At 37.5% G+C, this 22,472-nt stretch overlaps 5 protein-coding genes across 5 annotated transcripts; 2 read left to right on the forward strand and 3 right to left on the reverse strand.

The window, feature by feature from the left end:
- Positions 1 to 2,266: 2,266 nt before the first annotated feature.
- LOC147473537 (P-loop containing nucleoside triphosphate hydrolases superfamily protein) lies at positions 2,267 to 5,747 on the forward strand. The gene is made up of 8 exons (XM_086587316.1): positions 2,267 to 2,630; positions 2,704 to 2,785; positions 2,990 to 3,075; positions 4,102 to 4,205; positions 4,302 to 4,432; positions 4,647 to 4,740; positions 5,248 to 5,303; positions 5,444 to 5,747. The coding sequence occupies exons 1-8, from the start codon at positions 2,477 to 2,479 to the stop codon at positions 5,553 to 5,555; spliced, it is 819 nt and encodes a 272-aa protein (XP_086443442.1). The 5' UTR covers positions 2,267 to 2,476; the 3' UTR covers positions 5,556 to 5,747.
- Positions 5,748 to 6,066: 319 nt separating this feature from the next.
- LOC147473538 (Tetratricopeptide repeat (TPR)-like superfamily protein) lies at positions 6,067 to 9,512 on the reverse strand. The gene is made up of 4 exons (XM_086587308.1): positions 8,184 to 9,512; positions 7,127 to 7,846; positions 6,909 to 7,002; positions 6,067 to 6,412 (listed from the first exon to the last, which is right to left on the reverse strand). The coding sequence occupies exons 1-2, from the start codon at positions 9,496 to 9,498 to the stop codon at positions 7,398 to 7,400; spliced, it is 1,764 nt and encodes a 587-aa protein (XP_086443434.1). The 5' UTR covers positions 9,499 to 9,512; the 3' UTR covers positions 6,067 to 6,412; positions 6,909 to 7,002; positions 7,127 to 7,397.
- A 40-nt stretch (positions 9,513 to 9,552) lies between these two features.
- On the reverse strand, positions 9,553 to 13,562 carry AUG7 (nuclear matrix protein). Its single transcript, XM_086587314.1, has 10 exons — positions 13,419 to 13,562; positions 13,151 to 13,285; positions 12,987 to 13,072; positions 12,846 to 12,907; positions 12,551 to 12,642; positions 12,204 to 12,329; positions 11,047 to 11,137; positions 10,778 to 10,885; positions 10,542 to 10,640; positions 9,553 to 10,002 (listed from the first exon to the last, which is right to left on the reverse strand). The coding sequence occupies exons 2-10, from the start codon at positions 13,282 to 13,284 to the stop codon at positions 9,805 to 9,807; spliced, it is 996 nt and encodes a 331-aa protein (XP_086443440.1). The 5' UTR covers position 13,285; positions 13,419 to 13,562; the 3' UTR covers positions 9,553 to 9,804.
- LOC147473540 (GroES-like zinc-binding dehydrogenase family protein) lies at positions 13,542 to 16,676 on the forward strand. The gene is made up of 10 exons (XM_086587312.1): positions 13,542 to 13,682; positions 13,752 to 13,891; positions 13,964 to 14,010; positions 14,266 to 14,588; positions 14,792 to 14,874; positions 14,978 to 15,053; positions 15,159 to 15,220; positions 15,602 to 15,697; positions 15,785 to 15,946; positions 16,381 to 16,676. The coding sequence occupies exons 1-10, from the start codon at positions 13,661 to 13,663 to the stop codon at positions 16,495 to 16,497; spliced, it is 1,128 nt and encodes a 375-aa protein (XP_086443438.1). The 5' UTR covers positions 13,542 to 13,660; the 3' UTR covers positions 16,498 to 16,676.
- A 1,253-nt stretch (positions 16,677 to 17,929) lies between these two features.
- Positions 17,930 to 21,512, reverse strand: LOC147473541 (uncharacterized). The gene is made up of 3 exons (XM_086587306.1): positions 20,723 to 21,512; positions 18,666 to 20,600; positions 17,930 to 18,567 (listed from the first exon to the last, which is right to left on the reverse strand). The coding sequence occupies exons 1-3, from the start codon at positions 21,360 to 21,362 to the stop codon at positions 18,218 to 18,220; spliced, it is 2,925 nt and encodes a 974-aa protein (XP_086443432.1). The 5' UTR covers positions 21,363 to 21,512; the 3' UTR covers positions 17,930 to 18,217.
- Positions 21,513 to 22,472: the final 960 nt, after the last annotated feature.

Below are 22,472 nucleotides of genomic sequence, written 5' to 3' on the forward strand. Positions count from 1 at the left end.
TGTTGGTTGAGATTTATTTCTTATGTAATTGGGCTTTGGGCCAAGTGAGCTTTCATGCTAGAGATAAAATATTGTTACAATAGGTGAATTGAGGAGCAAAAACAAGCTTTTATAGACAAAATGGAAGCGGCTTGGTCTACTCGAAATGGTGCATCTAGGAGAGTCTCCTAGCTAGCTAGGTTCCCATAAGGATTGATGAGCCTTCGGGCAATGCAAGTCTTTCCATTAGGATATTTTAATGTATCCGTGTGGACTTGTCTTTAACCCTCTAAATATTTAAAAATAAAAAAACAAACCTTTTTATCAGCCAAAAGTCATTAAGTGAAAAGTACCAAATTTTAAATTACTAAATGTTGGCAATTTTTAGATGTAAATGGATGGCAAATACATATATGTATTTTTTTCAATTAGCAATGGATGGCAAATATAATAAATAATTGATTCATTTTTGTCATTCGTTTATTGAAAAGGCTATGAGTTTAGTTTGGACCATTTAGCCCTTTTGGAAGATCCAAAATTTGAGTTAGCTATTATTTATTTTTTTTTGTCTTTGGGCTCTCTAAGTTGGTCTTTGCCAAACTTTAAATGAAATTGTCCACCATATGGTTTCTTTTGGAGTCCATGCAGTGTTCCAAAAAAGACTTTTGATCGACATCTCAAAGAATTGAAATATGTTAATTATTGTTGGTGATTTTTTTGTGGTTTTTCGATAGTCCCGGTGTTGGATGATGATTTGTGAAAATGGTTTTGCGTTTATTGAAATTATTTTTTATTAATGGGTTAGGTCTTTTAAATCGATATCTCTAATATTTTTTTTGTGGTTGGAGATTATGTGGGACTATTGAGATTTTTTTCGAGAACCACATTTTAGGAGTTGTGAAGAGTGCCTTTGGATGAGATTCTTATATATGTTGCTAGCAATGCATTGAGTTTCTCTACCCGATTTTGACGTTAACTTAATATATATCTGTGAATAAAGATAAATATTCCCCTCAAAACCACAAAAGTTTTGGCTAAAAGCGTTATAATTCAAAAGATGGTTTTAAAATTATTAGTCTTGAGAGGGAGTTTTTGTTTCTAAAGCGTTGAGATAAAGCGGTTATTGGTTTGCGGTCGATAACATGCAAATGATTTTCTACATTGGCTATTTGATGGAGAGGATTTGGTCCATATTATATCACCGGTGGAGTATCGTGCTAATTTTTGTACTCGATGGTGAATGATATGCCAAGTAGACAAGATGCTTTTCATATATTGATTTTATGAGGGTTTAGTAGTTTTAATGTTTTATATAATACCGAACATAAATGATCATGTCGAGAGATATTTTAATTTTGGAGAACTAGGGAAGTACAAGTGAAGAAGGAAGCCCGTTAATTTTAAAAGCTCGATGATCAACCCTATTATATGAGGGAAGAAAACCAATTCTTCCATGTATTGGGTAATAGGGAAAATGCATGTGTGTGTTGATAAATTTATTTAACCATCATTTATTAAATGGAGTTTTTTATTGGGAGAAAATCTAATTTATAGAAGCTTGGTTGTGAGAAAATGTTTGAGAAATTTCTCGAGGTAATTGGGCTTTGGGTAGAATTCATGCTAGATATTGTTTTATTCATTTGGGTGTTTTGAGGATATAAAAACGCTTTTTGGACAAAATGAAAATTTGGAGTTCCTTAAGATGGTGCATCTTAGGAAAGTTAAAATTTTCAAGTTTGTATTTAGGATATTTTAATTTAACCATGTGGACTTGTTTTTAACCCTCTAAATATTTAAAATATTAAAACAACCCAAATAATTATTTGTAAAACTCGTTATCTTTATTAATAAAGTTATTTTAATTTTTATTAAGAAAAAATATATAGTGATAGACTCGAAGAAAATATAAAACGCCAACAGGGACTTTTTCTTATTTTATACTAACATTTTGGGCACGCTCTATAAGCGTGAAATTGAGAGTTATTTAATTAACAAAGCCACAAAAGCAAGCCCAACAAAAACCCAGTCTATGTGGCAAGATTGATTTTAAAAAAATTGCAACCAAAGCCCAATAGTAAAAAGCCCATTGAATTCCTGCCCAACAGCAATTGTTGACCACTCTAGTTAGAGTTGAATACTACATTTATATAGTTACCCTTGTCAAATACAACAAATTACAAATAAAGTCATATTAGATTATTGTAAATAGAAATTATGAGTGAGGGCAAATTTGGAAAGCGAAAAATCTAGTTGATGGAAACAGAACTGTTACGTGGGGAGTTTTTTTATAGGTGAAAGATATATTCTGTTTCGAGCAAAACCTAAATTGGTTGGAGAGAGAGAGAGTTTATGGCTGCATACTCGTCGATGTTGAGCTTACTATTTGCGGGTGCTGTTTGGTGCACCGCCTACGCAGCCGTTGCGATTCTAGCCCTCTTTTCTTCCCTGCTCAATTGATTTTGATTTTCTTCATCTCATTCATCAATCAATCAGAAAAATGGGTTACGCTCAGCTTGTTATTGGCCCTGCTGGCAGTGGAAAGTCTACTTATTGTTCTAGTCTCCACCGACACTGTGAAACCGTTCGAAGAAGCATTAGCATCGTCAACCTTGACCCCGCCGCTGAAAATTTCGATTACCCCGTTGCCATGGGTGTGTTTCTCCCACAACTTTGCCTTACTTACTCACATCATATCTTACTTACTTTTACTGTCCGTCTCTGCAGATATTCGAGAACTCATAGCTTTGGATGATGTTATGGAGGAACTTGGCTTGGGCCCTAATGGCGGCCTTATTTACTGCATGGAGTATCCTTCCCTTTCTCTACTAATACATATACTTTTTTTTTAATCAATCCCATGTTTATTCTAGTAATTCTCACTTTCCCTAACCTATAATCATGCATGCTTACGTTTGAGAGCTTCTCTGTCTTATATGATTTATTTTCTCATGTAGTAATTAAGATCTTCCATATTGTTAAATCACGAGTTTCCTTTACAAATGGTATCCAGACACCTTGAAGAAAATTTGGATGAATGGTTGACTGAAGAGTTGGATAATTACTTAGATGATGACTATTTGGTTTTCGACTGCCCAGGTAACTACGTTTCCCAGTTTCAACTAGATTCCTTTGAGCTCAAACATTTTAGATTTATTTGGGCGCTGATTCCTTTAGAGTTCTTACCTGTATCACTGTGTATATGGGGTTCAGACCATAGTCTTGATCATAATTATACCATTTTATATGTCACACAATACATTTAAAACATTTTAGCACTAACCATCCTCGATTTCATTCCAATAGGAAAGTATCTGTATTAGATTATGTAAACGTTATACTGGTAAAACCATGTCGAATTCTGGCTGAGATATTAGCAACAACTAAACAAATTGATTGTGGTAAGTGTGAGTTCATACCTTCCTCTGTTTCCTAGTAGAATGCATATTCTAGATATAATTCAGAAGGATGCATCCTACATGTGCATGTCCTTGCACAAGTATGGTGAATATGTGCATGTTGTGTGTAGATGCTTTAGAATTAGTCAGTGGTTGGCCATTTATGTGTCTGCTTCGTTATAGAGGTGTGTGTGTTTGTGTTGTTTTTGGGGGCACTTGGGTTGTATCTGCAGAGGTTCTTGGATATGAGTACGCATGTATGTGGTTGTAGATGTGCCTATCTGCACCTGTGCATGTGTTTGTGACTTTGTGGGCATGCTAGCATGCTTTTTCATGCGAGTGAGTGTAAGGTACTTGGTTTCATGGGTGTATATTAGTTTTAAAATCTGTATGCTTATAAAACATTATAAGACATACCATTGTTTTTGGCAAAATAATAATGATATAAAAAAATTGTTAGTTATTTCAATCTTCAGTCAATCATTGGTCAGGTCTATGCCTTAAAGTATGTTATCTCTTGCCATCTTTTATTATTTCTAACGGAAGGTGTTTGACTTAGAAAATTGAATGTTATTTTGTCAAGAATTATGTCCTGGGCAGGGTAGCTCATTGTAGTCCCCCCCAAAGTGGTTACTCGTGAACAGTCATTTGCTAACTAAGGTATCTGATTGTGTTTTTCTTGCAGTCCTGTGCAATAAGTTGATGATTTTCTTTGCATAATCTGTAGGCCAGATAGAACTCTTTTCGCATGTTCCTGTGCTTCGTAACTTTGTGGATCATTTGAAGCGCAAGAACTTCAATGTCTGTGTTGTTTACTTGCTCGACTCACAGGTACATCTCATTCTTGAGAAAAGTTAAATTACCTCTATTTCCAAATATGCCTTTACATTTCCATCATTTTAACCTTTTGATTTTCATATGCATCAGTTCATGACAGATGTCACAAAGTTTATAAGTGGCTGTATGGCATCACTTTCTGCAATGGTTCAGCTTGAACTACCCCATGTCAATATTCTCTCCAAGATGGACCTTGTTACTAACAAAAAGGATCTTGAAGAGTAGGTTCACTTTTGCTTTCACTACTTACTACCTGCTTGAATATGTATTGGCTTCTTACTAATATATTGGCTTTTTACTAATATGTATTTTGGCTTCTTGTAACTTAGCATCTTGCTAAATGGGGATTAACCTTTTGTAACTTTGTTTATGATTTGGAATATATGAATACTTTTTACCACTAAAAAAAAACTAATATATTTCTATTTATTATAGTTACTTGAACCCCGAGCCACAATTCCTACTTTCAGAGTTAAATCAACGGATGGGTCCTCAGTTCGAAAAGTTAAATAAAGCTCTCATTGAGCTGGTAAGTGCATATGACTTGTCCCCCCCAAGCACACACACACACAACACACACACCCTCTGCTTTCAACTTAGAATAGGATAATGGAGCATGGGTAGGGGATGAATACCACAGAGTCCATTGCACATTAGGTAAAAGATGATCATTTCGTAATGAGTGGTTCTATCGCTTAGCGAGTAAAAGATAAAGAAAGTTACCTTTTTGTAGTTGTTTTTCTGAAGTAGAAACAGAGTTTCTTAGCTGTTTTCCCGTTGTGTTGTTTTGAAGAAACTGCCATCTTTTCTTTAATGTTTCTTTTATAAGGGAGTAGCTATAGTTGAACCCTTATTTTAGAAGATTCAGTCACGCATTACTTAGGAGTTAGGACACATACTCACAAGCCAACAGAATGGGGTCAAGCAAAAGAGCGATTCAACTCAAGGGCAGAAAATGCATTAGTAAAAGGGTGATGCCCAACTGTTTTAGCTACCTCCATCTCGCATAACTTCTGGTTGGAATGATCTTTCGTAGGTTGATGATTATAACATGGTGAGCTTTGTGCCACTCGACTTGAGGAAGGAAAGCAGGTAATCTGTCTCTGTCCGTCTCTCTACACAGCTTTCTTGTCTGGATAACTTGCATCTAAATATCTCTACACTGCTTTCTTGACCTATGCCTTTATTATGGGAAGCAAACTAAACGATGACATTGTTGTTTTCCTTTACAGCATACAATATGTTTTGTCCCAAATCGACTATTGCATTCAGTACGGAGAAGATGCGGATGTGAAGGTCAAGGATTTCGATCTAGGAGATGATTCTGACGCAGGAAATGATTAGTATTTAACTGTAATATGCTTGTTACTTGAAACAGAAAACATATATCTACTCTAGAGTCTAGACTCATATACTGGGAGGTTTTAGTTGGGGGATGTTTGCTATGTGGTTTTTATGTTAAAGGGCCACTGTTTGGAGTTTGGACCTTGAACAGTTCAATTAATCACCCAAGATTAAGTATTACGAATTTGGAAAGAAGCTTTGTTTCTCTACTTTTGGCAGATGCACATAATTTGCTGTTTAATATTCTGCATGTTTTTACTTTTCTTTCCCCTATCACGTTAACAGACAGTAATTTTGTAAACTTTCAGTACATTCCTTTGGCTGATGCTCGTTTGTTTCCTGCCTTGTATTTTCAGTTTTTGAGGTATCAGTCTGCTTGTCTGTCAATTATTTTTTAAATTTGAGAAGCTGAGTAGGCAGCTCCATGCATCGGGGTCACTAAGATTTAGCAAAAAAAAAACAAGAACCCTTCGTCAAGTGAAAAAACAAAATGGAAATCCAATAGCAGTCCTGACGCAAGAAGTTAGCAGGTCTTTTAATCTATATATATAAAACGAGTTCCAATCATATTACCACTGTCTTTCAATTAAAAAAACAAGTTCCAATATTTGCTCCCGATTTTAATCCCTGAGCCTATGAGAAAATCTCAATCAATTCAAACAAGACACATCTTGAGAGGCCTTGGACGCTAAGCATTTATCTTTTTCCCTGTTTTCGTTGATAATGGGTGAAGCATTTCACTGGAGAAACCGAACTTATTCCACTGTGAAATTCTGAATGTACGAGAAGGCTATGAGTCGTGAATGGTTCCAGCTTTCCCACTCAAAGTTTTGACTTTTGGATTGTTTTAGAGCCATCTGCAAAAGGTAGAGCCCTCATTAGAGAAAGCCCGAAAACCAAGTTTCATCTACATCCAAAATTAGAAGGAGAAGGTTGAGCATCATCATCCTTTGGTTCATTACAATTCCTCAATCCTCTCATAGAGGTTAAATCATGTAGTCAAGGAGAAGATATTGGTGCTCCCATTGTGGGATTTGTGGCACAAACATGCTATTTGAGATATCACTTTGGACTATACACTTATACAGTGAGTTAGTGGCAGCTTATGAAATAAATAAAACAATGGTTCTGTGGTCTCAAAGGAAGGAACAGAACTCCAATCTCTGCTCCTTTGTGCAAATAATCAGTCTCCATCTCATAAGCTTGAGTCCTTAAGTGTACTGGTCTTGTAGTAAAAGCCAAATTGGCGGCCCTACAAGTAAAAGATATCTACACATGGATACTTCTAAAAAGTTATCATATAAAGAAAGTAAATTCAGTATATGTCTAGCAAAAGAGATGTGAAACTTTTACACTTGCGACTCCATTGAAGTCCTTCCATAAGAAGTTTCTGACAATCCCTTCAGTGTTGCCTGGTGAAAGACAGTCAAATTTCTTCCCTAATAATCTGCAGATGAGCACAAAAATTGGTGACCAGTCAGTTCATAATCTTGGAAGATATTTTCCATCTAGGTGCAAAAAAAAATTACTGACGACACTGTTAATTAAATATTAAACCAACTCCTTGTCACCTGGGACGACTTCGTAGATTATGCCATTTGATTGAAATGGACCACCCCAGATGTTGAGAAGCCAATGCCAACAGCCAAACCATGCAATACCCCTTGTGAATGGAATATTGTTCTGTAACTTGCAAGTTCCCATTGTCTGTAATGTGTCCACATATATAACCATTGGTTTTGTAGATCATCATTGAACCTTTCCAGAAGCATGGCTCCTGTTTGTTCATAAGATAGTCCCACCTTAAACTATAACATCCTCGTAGGAGTTCTCTTCGTAGTTTCAATCTAACTGCCTCATCAAGTTGAGGACTTTCTTTGTGATCAAACCTCTCTCAACAACATGACCCCAAAAAAGACGTAGTATGTCACTGTCATTGGCAAAAGAAGCATTCAAGGACTTGTAAATCTTAACTGTAATCATCAAGTACCTCTTGGTCATGTCATCAAGCATCTCTGAAGCCAAGGTTAGCTTCCCAGCTTTGAAGTAGGCATATGCTAAATTAGTGTACACAACAGAATCACCCAATATACCTTTTCCTTGCATAAGAGTGAATACTTTTTGAGCATAAACAATGTTTTCGCCTTTGCAAAACCTTCGTATCAGCGCCCTGTAAATGGAAATATCGACAAGAAGGAGCTCATCAGGGAGTCTTAGAATTGCATCTTCATTGCCTTGATTGCAGTAACCATCCAGAATCCACGAGTAGACACTATAATTTGGAGAAAATCCTGTACATAAGTGACTAGTTTCAGAAGCAATATCTGATGAACAAGTGGTTAAATATTTCATTCTATAGCATTGTGTATTGACTAACTGTAAACTATAATGAAAATATTTGGCATTTCTGTAATATTAAAATTTCCTGACTTTCCAAAATCAAAGTAGCAGTAAATGAGTTATTTCTTGAGATAATGTAGAAACACTTTCTGTCAATTACAAATGATATGTCAGTAAGACATTCGGAGGTACTTTATATCCTTACCATTCAAAAGATATATCTTCAGATTATCAATTCACTAAATAAATTTCTAATGCTTCAATTTAAAAGAGTTAAGATATGGTTACCTGCATCAAGCATATCGAACAGGAGCTCTTTAGCTTTGTCCATTTCCCTCGTTTTACAGAACCCATGAATGAGAGCCTTGTAAGTAAACTGGTCTTGGACCAATCCACCTTCCAACATCTTATTTCTAAATTTCCAAGCAGATTCCATATCTCCTATCTTACAATACGCATTTATCAAGGTATTGCAGGTGACATTATCCGGCTCAATCTTCTTATCACTCATTTCATTCAACAGATTGTTTGCATCCTTCATTTGGCCTGCTTCACATAATTTACGAAGAAGGGAATTATAAGTAACAATGCTCGGAAGCAAGCCCTTCATTTCCATTTCTTGACGCAATCTCAAAGCTTGGTCGAGGTCATTCACTCTGCAGTATCCATCAATTAGAGTAGTATATGTAACCAGGTTGGGAGCCGCTCCCTTGATTTCTCTAAATAGTCTTGAGGCCTCTCTCATTCTACCTTCTCTACAAAAACCGTAGATGAGGGAGTTACAGGTTACAATATCAGGATTCACTCCTTCCCTTTTCATTCTCTCCTGAACAGCCAGTGCTTCATAGTGCATACTCTTCTTACAGAATAGGGAGATCAATGTATTATAAGAGAAAATATCAGGAGAGATACACCTGGATTCCATCTCGTTGAACAGCTTGTCTGCTTTGTCAACATCGCCGGACTTGCAGCAAGCATGGATCAACACATTATAGATGTAAAGGTTGGGTACAACCCCAGATAAAAGCATATTTTTGTAAACTTTCCATGCTTTGTGAGTGAGTCTATCTTTGACCAACGCATTCAAGAGTACACTACAGGCAGGTAAATGAGGTGTGAGCCTGTGCACCCTCATTTGATCAAACACTTGAGTTGCATCTTGTGTCATTTTGGACTTGGCGTAAATAATGAGAAGCCAACTTAAAATCTGAGAATTCAAACGGGGGTCGCTGTGAGTGGTTATAAGGGAATTCAAAACGGAAGGGGACGAAAGGAAATCCTTGAAAGCTATATTCTGGAGCAGAGTTTGGGCAAAGGTGAATTTTTTATGGTAGGTGAGGACATGAAGCATAGTCCAGGAAGGTTGCAAGGTGAGTTTGTAGTGAGGAATGCAGTCTGCTGCCCAAGTGAAGAAATTCCAAGAAAGAGAAGCATCAAAGGATGCTAGAGTGAGCAATATATGGTTCATGGTGGCCGGAACGAGCAAGGCTGAAGCGATATGGGGAGTGGATGATAAATTTGTCCACTTCCCCTTGACAATCATGGAACACAAGCTTTCATCACCACCACGACGACTACTCTTTTTCTTAATTATTAAACTCATAATAATAGTTAAAGGATGCAAATTTATTAGAGAGAGAACTAATGAGACAGATCCTGAATTTGAGATATAGTCACTATATAGAAATATTTGAGTATGGTGAACCTATTATTACAGAAACTGTCACTTCTCCAGCCTTGCTGCTCACTAACTCACTATAATACATTGAATTACCATTCAAAAAGTTCCTTCATAGCAAGCCCCAAAATGATATACAAACCAAAAACATAAAGAATCAACACCCCAAACACTTCTTCTCCATTACTAGAAAACTTCTCATTAAGCTCTCCACTATCACTGCCAGCATTGTCATTGTGGTGGTACTTCACCTCGCTCACGAGCAACAGATGCTGAAAGTATGCTGAGATCACGGTTCAAATAAGTCAGTGCAGACTCGCACTCTGCAATTATTTTTGTGATGGATGAGGGCTTATCCTTAGTTGATTCAGATGATCCCGCTGACACCGCTGCATGCGAATCTCGGATATTCCTCAAGGTCCAAAGAAACTGAAATTGAACAGGAAACATAAAATGTCATCAGAAATTATCTAGCTCTAACTATATGAGTCATAGCATTAGCTTCTAATACAGCAAAATGGTTTCTTTTCAAGGTCAAGAGCCCTGAATCCCCTGACGAATGATGATCCACAACTTGCACAGTTCAGAGTTTGATGACCGGGAAACAGTCTGGAACCTTGAACATTGCCAATCATGGGAAGATGTCGTTCTTTTTTTTTAAGCATAACAAATCTGAGGCATTTGGCATTTGTAGGAGGCAAACTAGTGTCATCAGGCTTTTCTTAGTACAATAGCATATCTAGAATGAAATTGATGGGCGGCATAAAAATTGAAAATGTGTGTTCAGGGCTCTGGTTGACAGTCTCTTGGTAACATGGTCAACACTTCGTATCGGATAAAAAAGAGAGAAACTGTGTTGGGATCTGGTTGACAGTCTCTTGGTAGCACGGTCAACACTTCGTATCAGATAAAAAAGAGATAAACTGTGTTCTTTACATAAAATGAAAGAATGTTCACCACTGAAATACCTTCAAAAGCATTTTATAAGCCTCCAGCAAGCGATTAGCAGCAGGCCCAAACCCATGCAACTGTGGTACCTCCATCATGTGAGTCCAGGGACGAATTTCCTAAAGCAGCAGAAAATTGAATATATATTCAGCACTGACAAAAACTAATGTTACAAGCACTAAATCTTCTAGGCTTCTTTGACAGTAACTAAGCAATTTGTTAAGAAAGTTGAATATAGTCAAGAGCACACCACCACCTTGTTGTAAATCAAATTGAAGGATTTTGCAGTTTCTAAAAATGAATCCAAATGTGCCCGGAGCTCAGATTCAACCTCTGCATAGTCCTCATCTGGCTTGTAAGCATACTGGAAACATAAAGCATAAACTTTATTATTGGAGTCAAGGTTTTATCTATACATATTTAATAACACTTATGATTAAAGTAATAGGTTTATCATCAAAAGATCATTTGAGTGGGTACTGAGATAGCCTAGGGTCAAAGAAGTGCTACGAGCTTAGAACATGCCTTGGATGCCAAATCTTCGACCACCTGCTGTAGGCCTGACAGCTTCTTTGATTGTTCTGAGAGCTTCAACTCCAGTTCAGATATCTCCGGCCTGCACACGAATTTCAGTTAAAAAAAAAACGGAATTGCTATCTCTACCGTATTAAATACAGGTTGATCTGAGAACAAACTTCACAATATAAATTGTAATGAATGTTGAAGCCATGGTTCACACGATTAAATAAGTTGTAATAACAGATTGTAATACAGCATTGATCGGTGTTAGCATGGCAAAGAACCCTTTGAAACTTTTGTCACCAGTTGCATAACATATTAAGTTTCCAGGCCAGTTCTTCCAAACATGTGACTATAAGTTAGCAATAGTAATAACCGATTGGTATGAAGAAACCCAGATGGGAAAGATGTAAGAAGGAAGTCAGCTATGCGAAGGTGACAAGCACGTGGCGTGAAGTTAATTTTGCAGCTGATAAAGCTGCAAAGCATAGTCTTAGCTTAAACACACAGGAGTAATGTTTATATCTAGGGAAACCTGCATGGATTTCCAAGTGGGAATCTCCTGATGTAACTTACTATAGATTTGAATCAGGTTAGTTAGGAAATGTACTCCTAATTAAGCCAATCTCTTGTAACACCTTTTCATTTGAATACAAATTACTAACTTAGAAAAAAAAAAAAAACGATTGGTATGAAACACTTCATCTTTCACGAAACCCAAAAAAGTCTCAACAACATATTGCACATCACTTCAAAGTTAAGTAGTTAACAGTTGGATCTGCCATGAGTATGATCAAGAGGATTATCATCCACCGTCCTAGGCCAGTAGTACCTCATCTCTAACGATACTATTGTGCACCGTTGGCCTGGATGAGCCTCCGTCAGGTATTCGTTGTAAGAAACTTCCACCCAACATTCTACTCCCGATCCTATTCCATTTCATTCAAAAGCTTCTTCGAAGTCGGCCCTTGTATGCTCATGTGTTTCTTTGCTTCATGCAGCCCACAAGTACTATTGCCTAAGACTCTAAATTGGTTGACATAGGTAAAATGGCTTCGAGCATAAATTATATATGAAGATTAAACCAGTCTTAACAAGAAGAGGATAGATGCCTACGATGAATAATAAGTCAATCCAAGGATAATAAAATGTGGAAAACTAACAAGGGGTATATTGCTTGGATCTGAACATCTGCAGGGAACAACTTGCATTCTTCGGAGAAAATTTGAGCTTGTTTCTCAGCAATGGCATCCACAAGTTGTATGTCCTTTGCCACTTGCTCATCAATACTAGGAAAGAAACAAATACAAAGATGGAACAACATTTCAGTATGATAATACTCATAAGAAAGATGGAATGATTGAAAAACCAAAATGTAATCATCAAATTGGTCAGCTCTGTGAAAACTTCCTACATTAGCATTTGTCATTAAGAAAAGACACATCCTAACAATTCTTAAATAAGAAACAAGGACTAGAAACCAAATGCTAACCAAGTGAATTATCTCAACCTCCATTCTGGATTATCAGCAAAGCAGCTGGCCTCTACGAGATCTACAATAAGGCTCAGCATCTCAGCACGATCTTCATAGCTGCCTCTTCCCTGTGAGCAGAAGAAAGAAGCAAGATTCCAAAATCTCAACCACGGCAATTTTACTTGTAACAACAGAAACAATATATGCTTCAATAAGTGCTTGAGTAGTTAGGTGGTATAATAAACACAAGTCCCAGACTACAGGATCTTAACACATTAACTATGCTTAATAACATTAGTTACATGATATATCGAATGCAAGTGGAACTCACTTGGATGGCTTCAGTGTCTATGCTAGTTGTAACACCAAGAAACTTTGCAATCTCTGCTAAGTCTACAGAAGAAGAAGTGGAAAAACTGAGATAAGAAAAAATAACAGACAGAATTCAGAAGATCGTATTGAGTTGTCTCACATTGGATGCGAGTGGTCTCTTCATCACGATCAATGGCATCGCCCGCTCCATTTTGTTGTGAGAAAGGTGACTTGTCACCTAGGAGCCTGGATATAAAAAAGAGAAGAAACAGAATTCAAGGGTCTATTTGCATGTGAGTTGGAGAGAAAGAGAGAAGGGGGGACCTGAAAAAGAGCCATTCAAGGAGGGCATATCTCTCCATGCCAGCGAAGAGAAGAGACTGAGCAGGGGCATTTGCTCTGGGGTAATTCAGCAAGCCTAGCTTCCTTTGGATCTCTTCCATTTGCTTTGCAGCCATTCTTCCAGTAGAAATAAAAAAGAGTTTTTTTTTATTTTTTTTGTGCAAATAACTAGTCTACTGTAACAAGGATAATAATGTACACTAGCAAAGTTGATCATCAAAACATTAGAGAGCAAGAGAGAAAATCGTACCTTAATTAATTAGGCGAAAGATTTGATCTTGACTTGTTTCTACTTTACTTTTTACAGGTATATATTGGTAAAGAGACTGGGTTTGGGCTCGATATTTAAATATGCCGCGAAATAGCATCGAGATGATGCAACAGTACTAGGAGTTGGTTTGGGTAGGTTGGCTTACCAACCACCACCACCATTACTTTTATATATTAACTAACGGGAGAGCTTCAATTCATTCTCAACTGGTACATACTATTATGTCTACCATTACCTGTAAAGGTGAGTCTTTTGTTCTGCTTTCAGTACATGGTTTATTATGAAAATATTAAAATCCTACTTGTGCTGCAGCTGCTGTGGCATGGGGACCGGGAGAGCCATTGGTGATGGAGCAAGTCAAGCTGGATCCTCCCAATTCCATGGAAATCCGTATCAAGATCGTCTCCACTTCCCTCTGTCGCAGCGATATCACTCAATGGCAATCTACTAATGTGACTCCACCCTCCCCTCCTGTGTATGCCTATGCCGAATCACATTTCTAACTGATATTTCTTTTTTCTCAGCCACTTGCTCATTTATTTCCTCGCATTTTTGGCCATGAAGCATCAGGGTTCGTATCTCTCAACTCTTTTGAACTTTACCACATTATTACTGTACACACTTTAGCACAATCACATAAATATTCTAGATTATAATCTGGTACCTACTTTAACTCAATTTTGCAATCCCGCCATTCGTCTACTGCACATCCCACCATATAATGGGCCACCTCTGAGTTAGCAATACATACATACCCCCCAACAACAATAACATATAATGCCAATTTAGTACGTTACAGACCCTGACTATTATAGAATATACACAGGATTGTTGAGAGCGTAGGAGAAGGAGTAACTGAGTTTAAAGAGGGCGACCATGTTCTCACTGTATTTACTGGGGAATGTATGACATGCAAACCTTGCTCCTCTGGAAAAAGTAATATGTGCCAGACATTAGGCTTGGAAAGGAGAGGTTTGATGCATAGTGATCAAAAGACTCGCTTCTCACTCAAAGGGAAACCTGTTTACCATTATTGCGCTGTTTCAAGTTTTAGTGAGTACACAGTAGTGCACTCTGGATGTGCTGTTAAAATCAGCTCATCTGTTCCGCTGGATAAGATATGCCTGCTCAGTTGTGGAGTTGCTGCAGGTAATTGAAATTCATGCTTATGACGCTGTCAAAATTTTGTTTGTTTCTCACAGTTTTTGAGAACAAGTACTTCTTTACTGCCAATATTATGATACCACTTAAAAATCATGTTATGCATTTTTCAGGTCTCTTTTTTGCCTTTTTTTTCTAAGCAATTGTTCTTGGTTTGTGTTTCTAGTTTGTGACTTGGATTTATTTCATAGGTCTTGGTGCGGCTTGGAATGTTGCTAACATAACTAAAGGAGCCAATGTAGTTATTTTTGGTCTTGGAACTGTGGGCCTTGCTGTAAGTGGGAAGCTGTTTTCCAGTTGCGTGTTCCCAATAGGTATTGGCCTTTTTAAGTCCCTCAAGCTCGGTTTTGATGAATCATGTCTTCTTGTACCCATAGGTAGCACAAGGTGCCAAACTTAGAGGTGCGTCTCGAATAATTGGTGTAGATACTAATCCTGAAAAGTATGAAAAAGGTAATCACAGTTTCAGCTGCTGGATGCTTAGTTGAAATGTTTAGTTCCATTGGACACCAGTAGGTTGTTGAGTTGATAGCCTCCTGACTACTCTTTATTCTGCAGGGAAGGTTTTTGGGCTCACAGATTATGTTAATCCAGATGATTGTAATGACCCTATTCAACAGGTATTTCTCTTTGACTAGTTTATTTGCAGTGAGCCCTGCATTTCTTTTCTTCTTTCCTTACTGTATCTTAGAAATTTATTTTTTGGAAAGAAGTCGTCAAGTATGGGTCTAAATTTTGTCAATGGTTCAGGAACAACGCATGTAGAATATGAGTTCTTTGACTGATAATCCATACAGAGTTACTGAGCATCTAATATTTAAATTTGCAAGAATAAAATTTGTTTACTACAAAGGATCTCAACATTTTCACCTATTATATAATCTATCTTCAAGAATGGATAATTCATTAATTCAGGAAAAGTTTTTAGTGGTGGCATGTATAATTGTCTACAACGATGTGTTTTTGTTTTGACTCAGAGTGTCTTTATGTCATAATTTTAGGTTATTAAGAGCATGACGGATGGAGGGGCAGATTACTCTTTTGAATGCATTGGTGATACCAAAATGATAACTACTGCTCTACAGTCATGTTGCGATGTAATACTCTCTCTCTCTCTCTCTCTATACAAGTTCTGTTTGTGATGTATCATCATATTAGATAAGAGTTCTTTGATTTGGTCTCAGGGTTGGGGTTTGACAGTTACTCTCGGTGTACCCAAAGTGAACCCAGATATCACAGCTCACTATGCACTATTTCTATCAGGAAGAACTTTGAAAGGTTCTCTATTTGGAGGTTGGAAGCCTAAATCCGACCTTCCCCGCTTAGTAGATATGTATTTAAGGAAGGTAAGATCAACAAATTCCGATGCAGATTTAAGGTCAGCTAATAGAGTTTTATCATGTTTTTGCTATTCCATTTGTGAAGTTATTTTATTATTTAAGTGTGCTTGATAGTTCTTATAAGCCCTGCATTGGTTGGTAATCAACTTCTGTCAAAGCTGTGTTTTGTAACTTCTTTTTCGTGTAAGTCTAGCTTGAGTGCGTTTAGTTCAACATTTAGTCATGCTGGAAGCCTGGCATGGAGATAGTTGAAGTTGGTTCTCTTAACGTGATGATGAACATGATTAAAAAGCGACTTCGACAGTCATGAGAACAACATTAAAGTACACTACATAACTATGTGTACTTCTCTTCTGTATATTAGCTTGTCTACTAGATCTTATGATTCTTATCACGTCATGCTCCATTAATTAGCTAATTTTGATAGTTTACATATGCAGGAAATTCAAATTGATGAGTTTATCACACATAATCTGCCATTTGAGGATATTAACGAAGCCTTCACCCTGATGAAAGAAGGAAAGTGTTTACGGTGTGTTATCCACATGCCAAAGTAATATTCTTGGAGCTACTGTCTGATACACGTCTGCATGAGAGCTCTTTAAGGTTTCACCTTTACTGCAAACCAGCTGCTTGTAATTGTAATGGGAAAGTATAGTTAAAGATGGTACTGTCAGCTATACTTAATATTTCTTAGGTCCTTTGATCATTATAAGCATCCTTTCTGTCATGCAAACCACCTCCTATTTCACACACCAGCCGTGAATAAATGTGTTGGCCAGGAATACAGGATTTATACTCCCAAAAAAGTACAGTTTGCACTCAATTACTAGTCAATATAGACTGATCACTGATGACATTACCTGTTCTAGAGTTACCACGCGTTCTGAACACAAACCAACAGTTTCTTCCATTTCTGCTGTGCCAGAGCCGCCACTGGTTGACATTACTGATTGCAGCGATGTAGAAAATAAATCTGTTCAGTTTGTCAAAAAATCATAGTTTCACCAAATAACGCAATGATGTCTATTGAAAAAGGAAGAGACAGACCCATGAGACATGGGGGTAGGACCGTAGGAGAATAGTAGGCACTTGTTTTTCGCACAACTGCTTCCAGTTTTGACCTATCTTTGACGCCAAGGTAACACTGTGAAATGAATTTATAGTTGTGTTACGCCAAAGAACTATTTTGCATCGCTCTTTAATGTTTAAAGCGGTAAACAGCCATCTTTCACATTTGGCCATTCCACTGTTATAAGAGTCTTTTTAGTTTACCATTGCTGAAAGGTATTAGATAATTACACCGAATATTGTCTTCTTCTACTGGAGAACTAACTGAATCATGTAAGTTTGGCGTTTCCAAGTAAATGTCTTATATTATATATATATAAGACTTACAGTTTGAAAGGCATTAATCATGGACTTAATCAAAAGAATGTCATTGGAAGAAAAATACTGAGAAAATAAACATGAGATCTCAATAAACAGTTATAATTTGAAAGTGATTGTGTTTTCAACTTATGCTGCCACTAGCACATGCGTAAGCCACATCAGTTTGCGGCACTAAAATAAATAAACCATCAAACGTTTATATATATCTCAATTCACTTACAAGAACACTCAACTCACTAAGAATTGCTCTCTTACAATCTTTCTCTTTCTTGGTTTTGGTAAATATAGGTTTTTACAGAAAAAATCTATATTTATACTGTTTCCAAAAAACTTCCGAAAACAATCGAAGTCTACTGAAATACGATTGGGGCTGGTCGCGAATTGGTCCATTTGTCCGAGGGCAAAGTCAATCGGGCGAGGGCTCAACCAAGACCAAGAGCATGGTGTGCGCCCTTTGCTAGGCAAAATCGAGTGCGGGGCGTGCTCGATACCAAAGAGAGAAAACGTCTTTTTCTCTACACCAACAGTATCTTTTTGCATACAAAATCAAAATCTCGAGGAAGTAGAAACTATGGATCATATTGTGCAGTAACAGAGTTGGACACTCAACATGCTTGAACATTTCATTTTTATAATACTTACTCGATCTCTACTAAATTGAAACTCACAATGATTTACGATTCATAATATGTAACATTCCATTCCTACACAATAATCCTATATAACCATTACAATCCATCTAGAACGATGTTGAAAAAATGACTGAAACGTTATGGCCTTATGGGTTTGCTGTTGTTGAACTATGCTGGTAAAGATGTACCAGATCTATGAGTCACCCACCCTGACTTCGCTCCTGTATTGTTACGTAGGAGAATTCGGTGTTTTTCAAATATCAGAGCTTAATGCTTCACTTTGAATTTTTGTAAGCCTAACCACAACCTCATTCATCTGAATCCTTTCTTCAGGTAAATGCCTAGAACACTCCAGAGCTAATTCAATGATGGATGAAAGACAGTGTCTTCTATTAGATATTGAACAATCTTCATTAGTCAATAGGTCGGCGTCTGTAACGTCCATCACTTTCTCAGGATATGATGCATTTACCCACTGCGTCAAGGTCTGTCCTTCAATAAACAAGTCATCTGTAGGCCTTTTTCTTGTAAATGTTTCCAATACCACAATCCCATAGCTGTAAACATCGCAACTTGTAGACACCCTTCCTTCTGAACCATACTCTGTTACAACATTGATTATCAGAGATTAAGAGTATCAGTACGTTTCTGCTACTATAGCTATTTACAGGGAAATTATATAAACAAAAGAGAATATTTACCTGGTGCAATGTAGCCAATTGTTCCTAAGGTCTTTGTTTGTGTTGCATTATTATCTTGAGCTAATATTTTGGTAATACCAAAGTCGCCCACATGAGCAACCATGTCTTCATCAAAGAGAATGTTGCTTGGTTTCAAGTCGCAGTGCACCACAGGCTCCGAATAGTAATTGTGGAGATAATCCAACGCCATTGCTACATCGAGGACAACACTGATTCTTTGGTGGAGATCTAACCGGCAGTCATGGGAATGCAACCACTTTTCAAGGCTTCCGTTAGACATGTACTGAAGAATTAGGGCCCTGAAATCTTGGTTGGAGCAAGTGCTGATGATTTTTATAAGATTCCGGTGTCGAATGTTGCGTATCACTTGGCACTCTACATCAAAACTCTTTAGTGCCCCCTCACGTTGCAAATCCAATACCTTCACTGCGCAAATTGTGCCATCATACAGTAATCCTTTATAGACCGTACCAAAACCTCCCCTCCCCAGTAAATTTGACTCACTAAAGTTATCAGTTGCATGAAGAAGTTCTTGGTAGGAAATCAATTTATGTGCATTCACCGCTCGTAAATCATCAGGTGCAGTGTTTGCCTCTCCCTTCTTGACTCGATATCTTATCCACCAGAGGAGAATACCAACTAAAAGAAGTATTAAAGCAATGGGTGGTAAGACATACCTGAGTACAAGCATTTTAACCCCTGATTTACTAGGAGTTTTGGTAGTAGCACAAGGAGGAAGTTGGAGTCTCGATAAACCGCACAATCCTTGGTTTCCCAGGATAGATTGCCCTGTGAGATTGTTGAAGACTCCTCCATTAGGAATTTCTCCTGTTAATCGATTGAAAGACACATTGAACTCCTTCAGTTGTGAAAGATTTTGAATGTTACTTGGGATTGTACCTGATAGAGCATTTGATGAGACATCCACAAGCTCTAAAGTTATCAAGTTACCAAGGGATCTTGGAATAGGACCCTGAAATGAATTATGTGATAGGATTAGAATCCTGAGTCTTTGGAGATCTCCAATTGTGCTTGGAATGTTGCTTGACATTCGATTCCAGGATAAATCTATTTCCTCAATTACACCCAATCTTCCCACTTCTGTTGGTAGTTCATTCCCTAGAGAGTTATGGGATAAATTCAACGCTTTGAGATTCCCAAGGCTCCACAAACTGAAAGGTATCAATGATGTTAACTTGTTCGACTCCAGTCCAATGACACTAAGCAGACTTAAATTCCCGATACAGTTTGGTATTGATCCTGAGATATTACAGTCCCGTAGGTGTAACTCACCCAACTGATTCAAGTTGCAGAGTTCATTTGGAATAGATCCTTGTAGTCCACTGTTCCCCAGATGAATTCTCTGAAGATTCTTTAACTGACCGATCGTTGAAGGAATTGTTCCACTCAGTTCATTGTTGCTTAGCACCAAGGTTGTCATGTCACTCAAGTTACCGATTCCTAAAGGAATATTTCCCTTTACCTGTGCACTCTGTATGTTAAACATTTGAATAGAAGCTGAAAGATTCCCAACAGAGGATGGAAGAATACCATTTAAACGGTTAAATCCTAGAACCAAAAATTGCAAACTTCGACAGTCTACCAAAGAACTTAGAAAGTTGAGTTCAAGTTTGCCAGGTTCATTACTCAGAAGATTATTCTCAAGATTGATGAACTGGAGTTGTGTCAAACTGCCCAAGTTATCTGGTATTGATCCAGTGAAAAAGTTTTGGGATAGCTCAAGTTCAAGAAGATTTGAAGCATTTGATATCGAAATAGGAATTTCTCCACTGAGTTGGTTGTTAGCAAGAAATATCCCTTCAAGTTTAGGAAGCCAAAGGCCAGTAGTTGTTGGAATTGCTCCTGAAAGGCGATTAGAGGTGAATGCAAATAACCTTAGGGAAGAGATGTTGAAGAGCCTATCAGGTATTACACCTGTAAGATTATTGAAATCAAAGTCAAGTTGTGTGATGTTAAAAAGTTTCCTAGTTCTTGAGGAATGCCTCCTTCTAGACTGTTTCTTGAACAACTAACAATCTCAAGCCCGGAAATATTACCAATAGAAGGTGGGATGCTACCAGTCAAATTGTTACTGCTGAGAGATAACTCCTTGAGCTTAGTTAAATTCCCAATCTCTACCGGTATGCTTCCTGTGAATGAGTTGAATGATAAGGACAGTTCTTCCAGCTCAGGAAGCATTCCTAGCTGCTTTGGCATGTCTCCGCTGAACTTGTTTTGTGACAGTGACAACTGTTGTAGAGCCCTGCATTGAAATAAAGTAGGTGGGATTATTCCTTCCAGTTGGTTGTACTGCATGTCTATCAGTCTCAATCTTTGCAAATTTCCAAGCTCAGAGGGAAGATTGCCATTGAATCCGTTCCTTGCGAGGTCCAATGAGACGAGAAATGAAAGATTTCCAATTGATGGTGAGATGGTTCCTTCGAGACTCATGTTATAAAGACTCAATGCCGTGACTCTATCCGTGCGACGACTGCAGGTGACACCAATCCAAGTGCAGAAGGATACTCTAGTAGTCCAATTATTAGCTATGACGTCACCAGGATCAGATGTTATAAGCTTTCTGAAATCAAGCAGCGCCAACTGATCACTCGAATTAGTGGTAGATGTTACTGAGGAAACCATGAATAAGTGCATCAATAACACACAAGTGACGAAGACCGTGCAATGCTTCTTCATGATATGGTATGGTTGGAAGATTCCTTTGTTTAAAAGTAGAGGCACTCGCAAGCTGAATGTACACTTAGAAATAATTGGGAGATATGTAAAAGACCCTTTATAGATCTTGCACTGGACTTACTAGATTGGCTGAAGTTCAATTATGCAGTATAAGGTCTCTTTATAATCCTCTCTAAAATTCGAGCCGCCAGCACAGTGTCTCGTAGTCCGTTTCATAACTCGAAAGATTTTTGTAAATAAAGTAACTGTGTTGTAGTGGTTTGGAAAGGTAAGAGCATCTCTAGGAGAGACACTTTTCTAGCACCAAACACCAAATTTCCATCAAACACAATAATTTGGTATTTTTTCATCTTCAGAAGAGTCACATGTTGATGAAAATACTAAAAAAACACAAAACCAAACACCAAATCGGCCAAAATTTGGTTCCAATTTTGGTGCTGTATCAAATCTCTCACACGGTTTTGGCACGTAGTTTTTCCAACACCGCATGGGATTGGACTGCTAATTAGGCTTCTATGGCGCGGTTTTGACAACATCGCGCGATTTTTCCAAAACCGCGTGCTATCAATGAAGAAACGGGCAAAAAATGGGCAAAAAACGGATATATCTTTCTAACACTATAAATTGAAGCACTCACACAATAGTTTTATACTCACTTCTTTTCTCTACTCTCTACTATCTATTCTTAAAACAACAATGGCTACTGAAGAACCAAAAGCAAAATCTATAAGGGCTTCATGGATACAAGAAGAAAATGTTGCTCTCACCAATAGTTGGCTACAAGTTAGTCAAGATGGTGGAGTAAGAAATAAGCAAAAGTCAAACGATTTTTGGAGTAGGATTCTAAATGCATTTCATGCAAATTTAGGAAGAATGACCGAACGCAACTTGACGGGCATGAAACACCGTTGGACTCTCATTCAAGCTAATATCAACAAGTTTCATGCTATTCTTTCTAAGATTCAAGCATCTCCTCCAAGTGGCTATAATGACAATATGATTGTAAGTATTTACTTTTTATTTGTTGTTTTGATTCACAAATACATTTTTTAATTCTAATTTAGTTTTTTCTTAATTGGTAGGTTGAGGAAGCAATAAGTGCATATGGGA

The sequence above is a fragment of the Coptis chinensis genome, unplaced genomic scaffold (assembly GCF_015680905.1).
Source record: "Coptis chinensis isolate HL-2020 unplaced genomic scaffold, ASM1568090v1 utg2340_pilon_pilon, whole genome shotgun sequence".
Lineage (NCBI taxonomy): Eukaryota > Viridiplantae > Streptophyta > Magnoliopsida > Ranunculales > Ranunculaceae > Coptis > Coptis chinensis.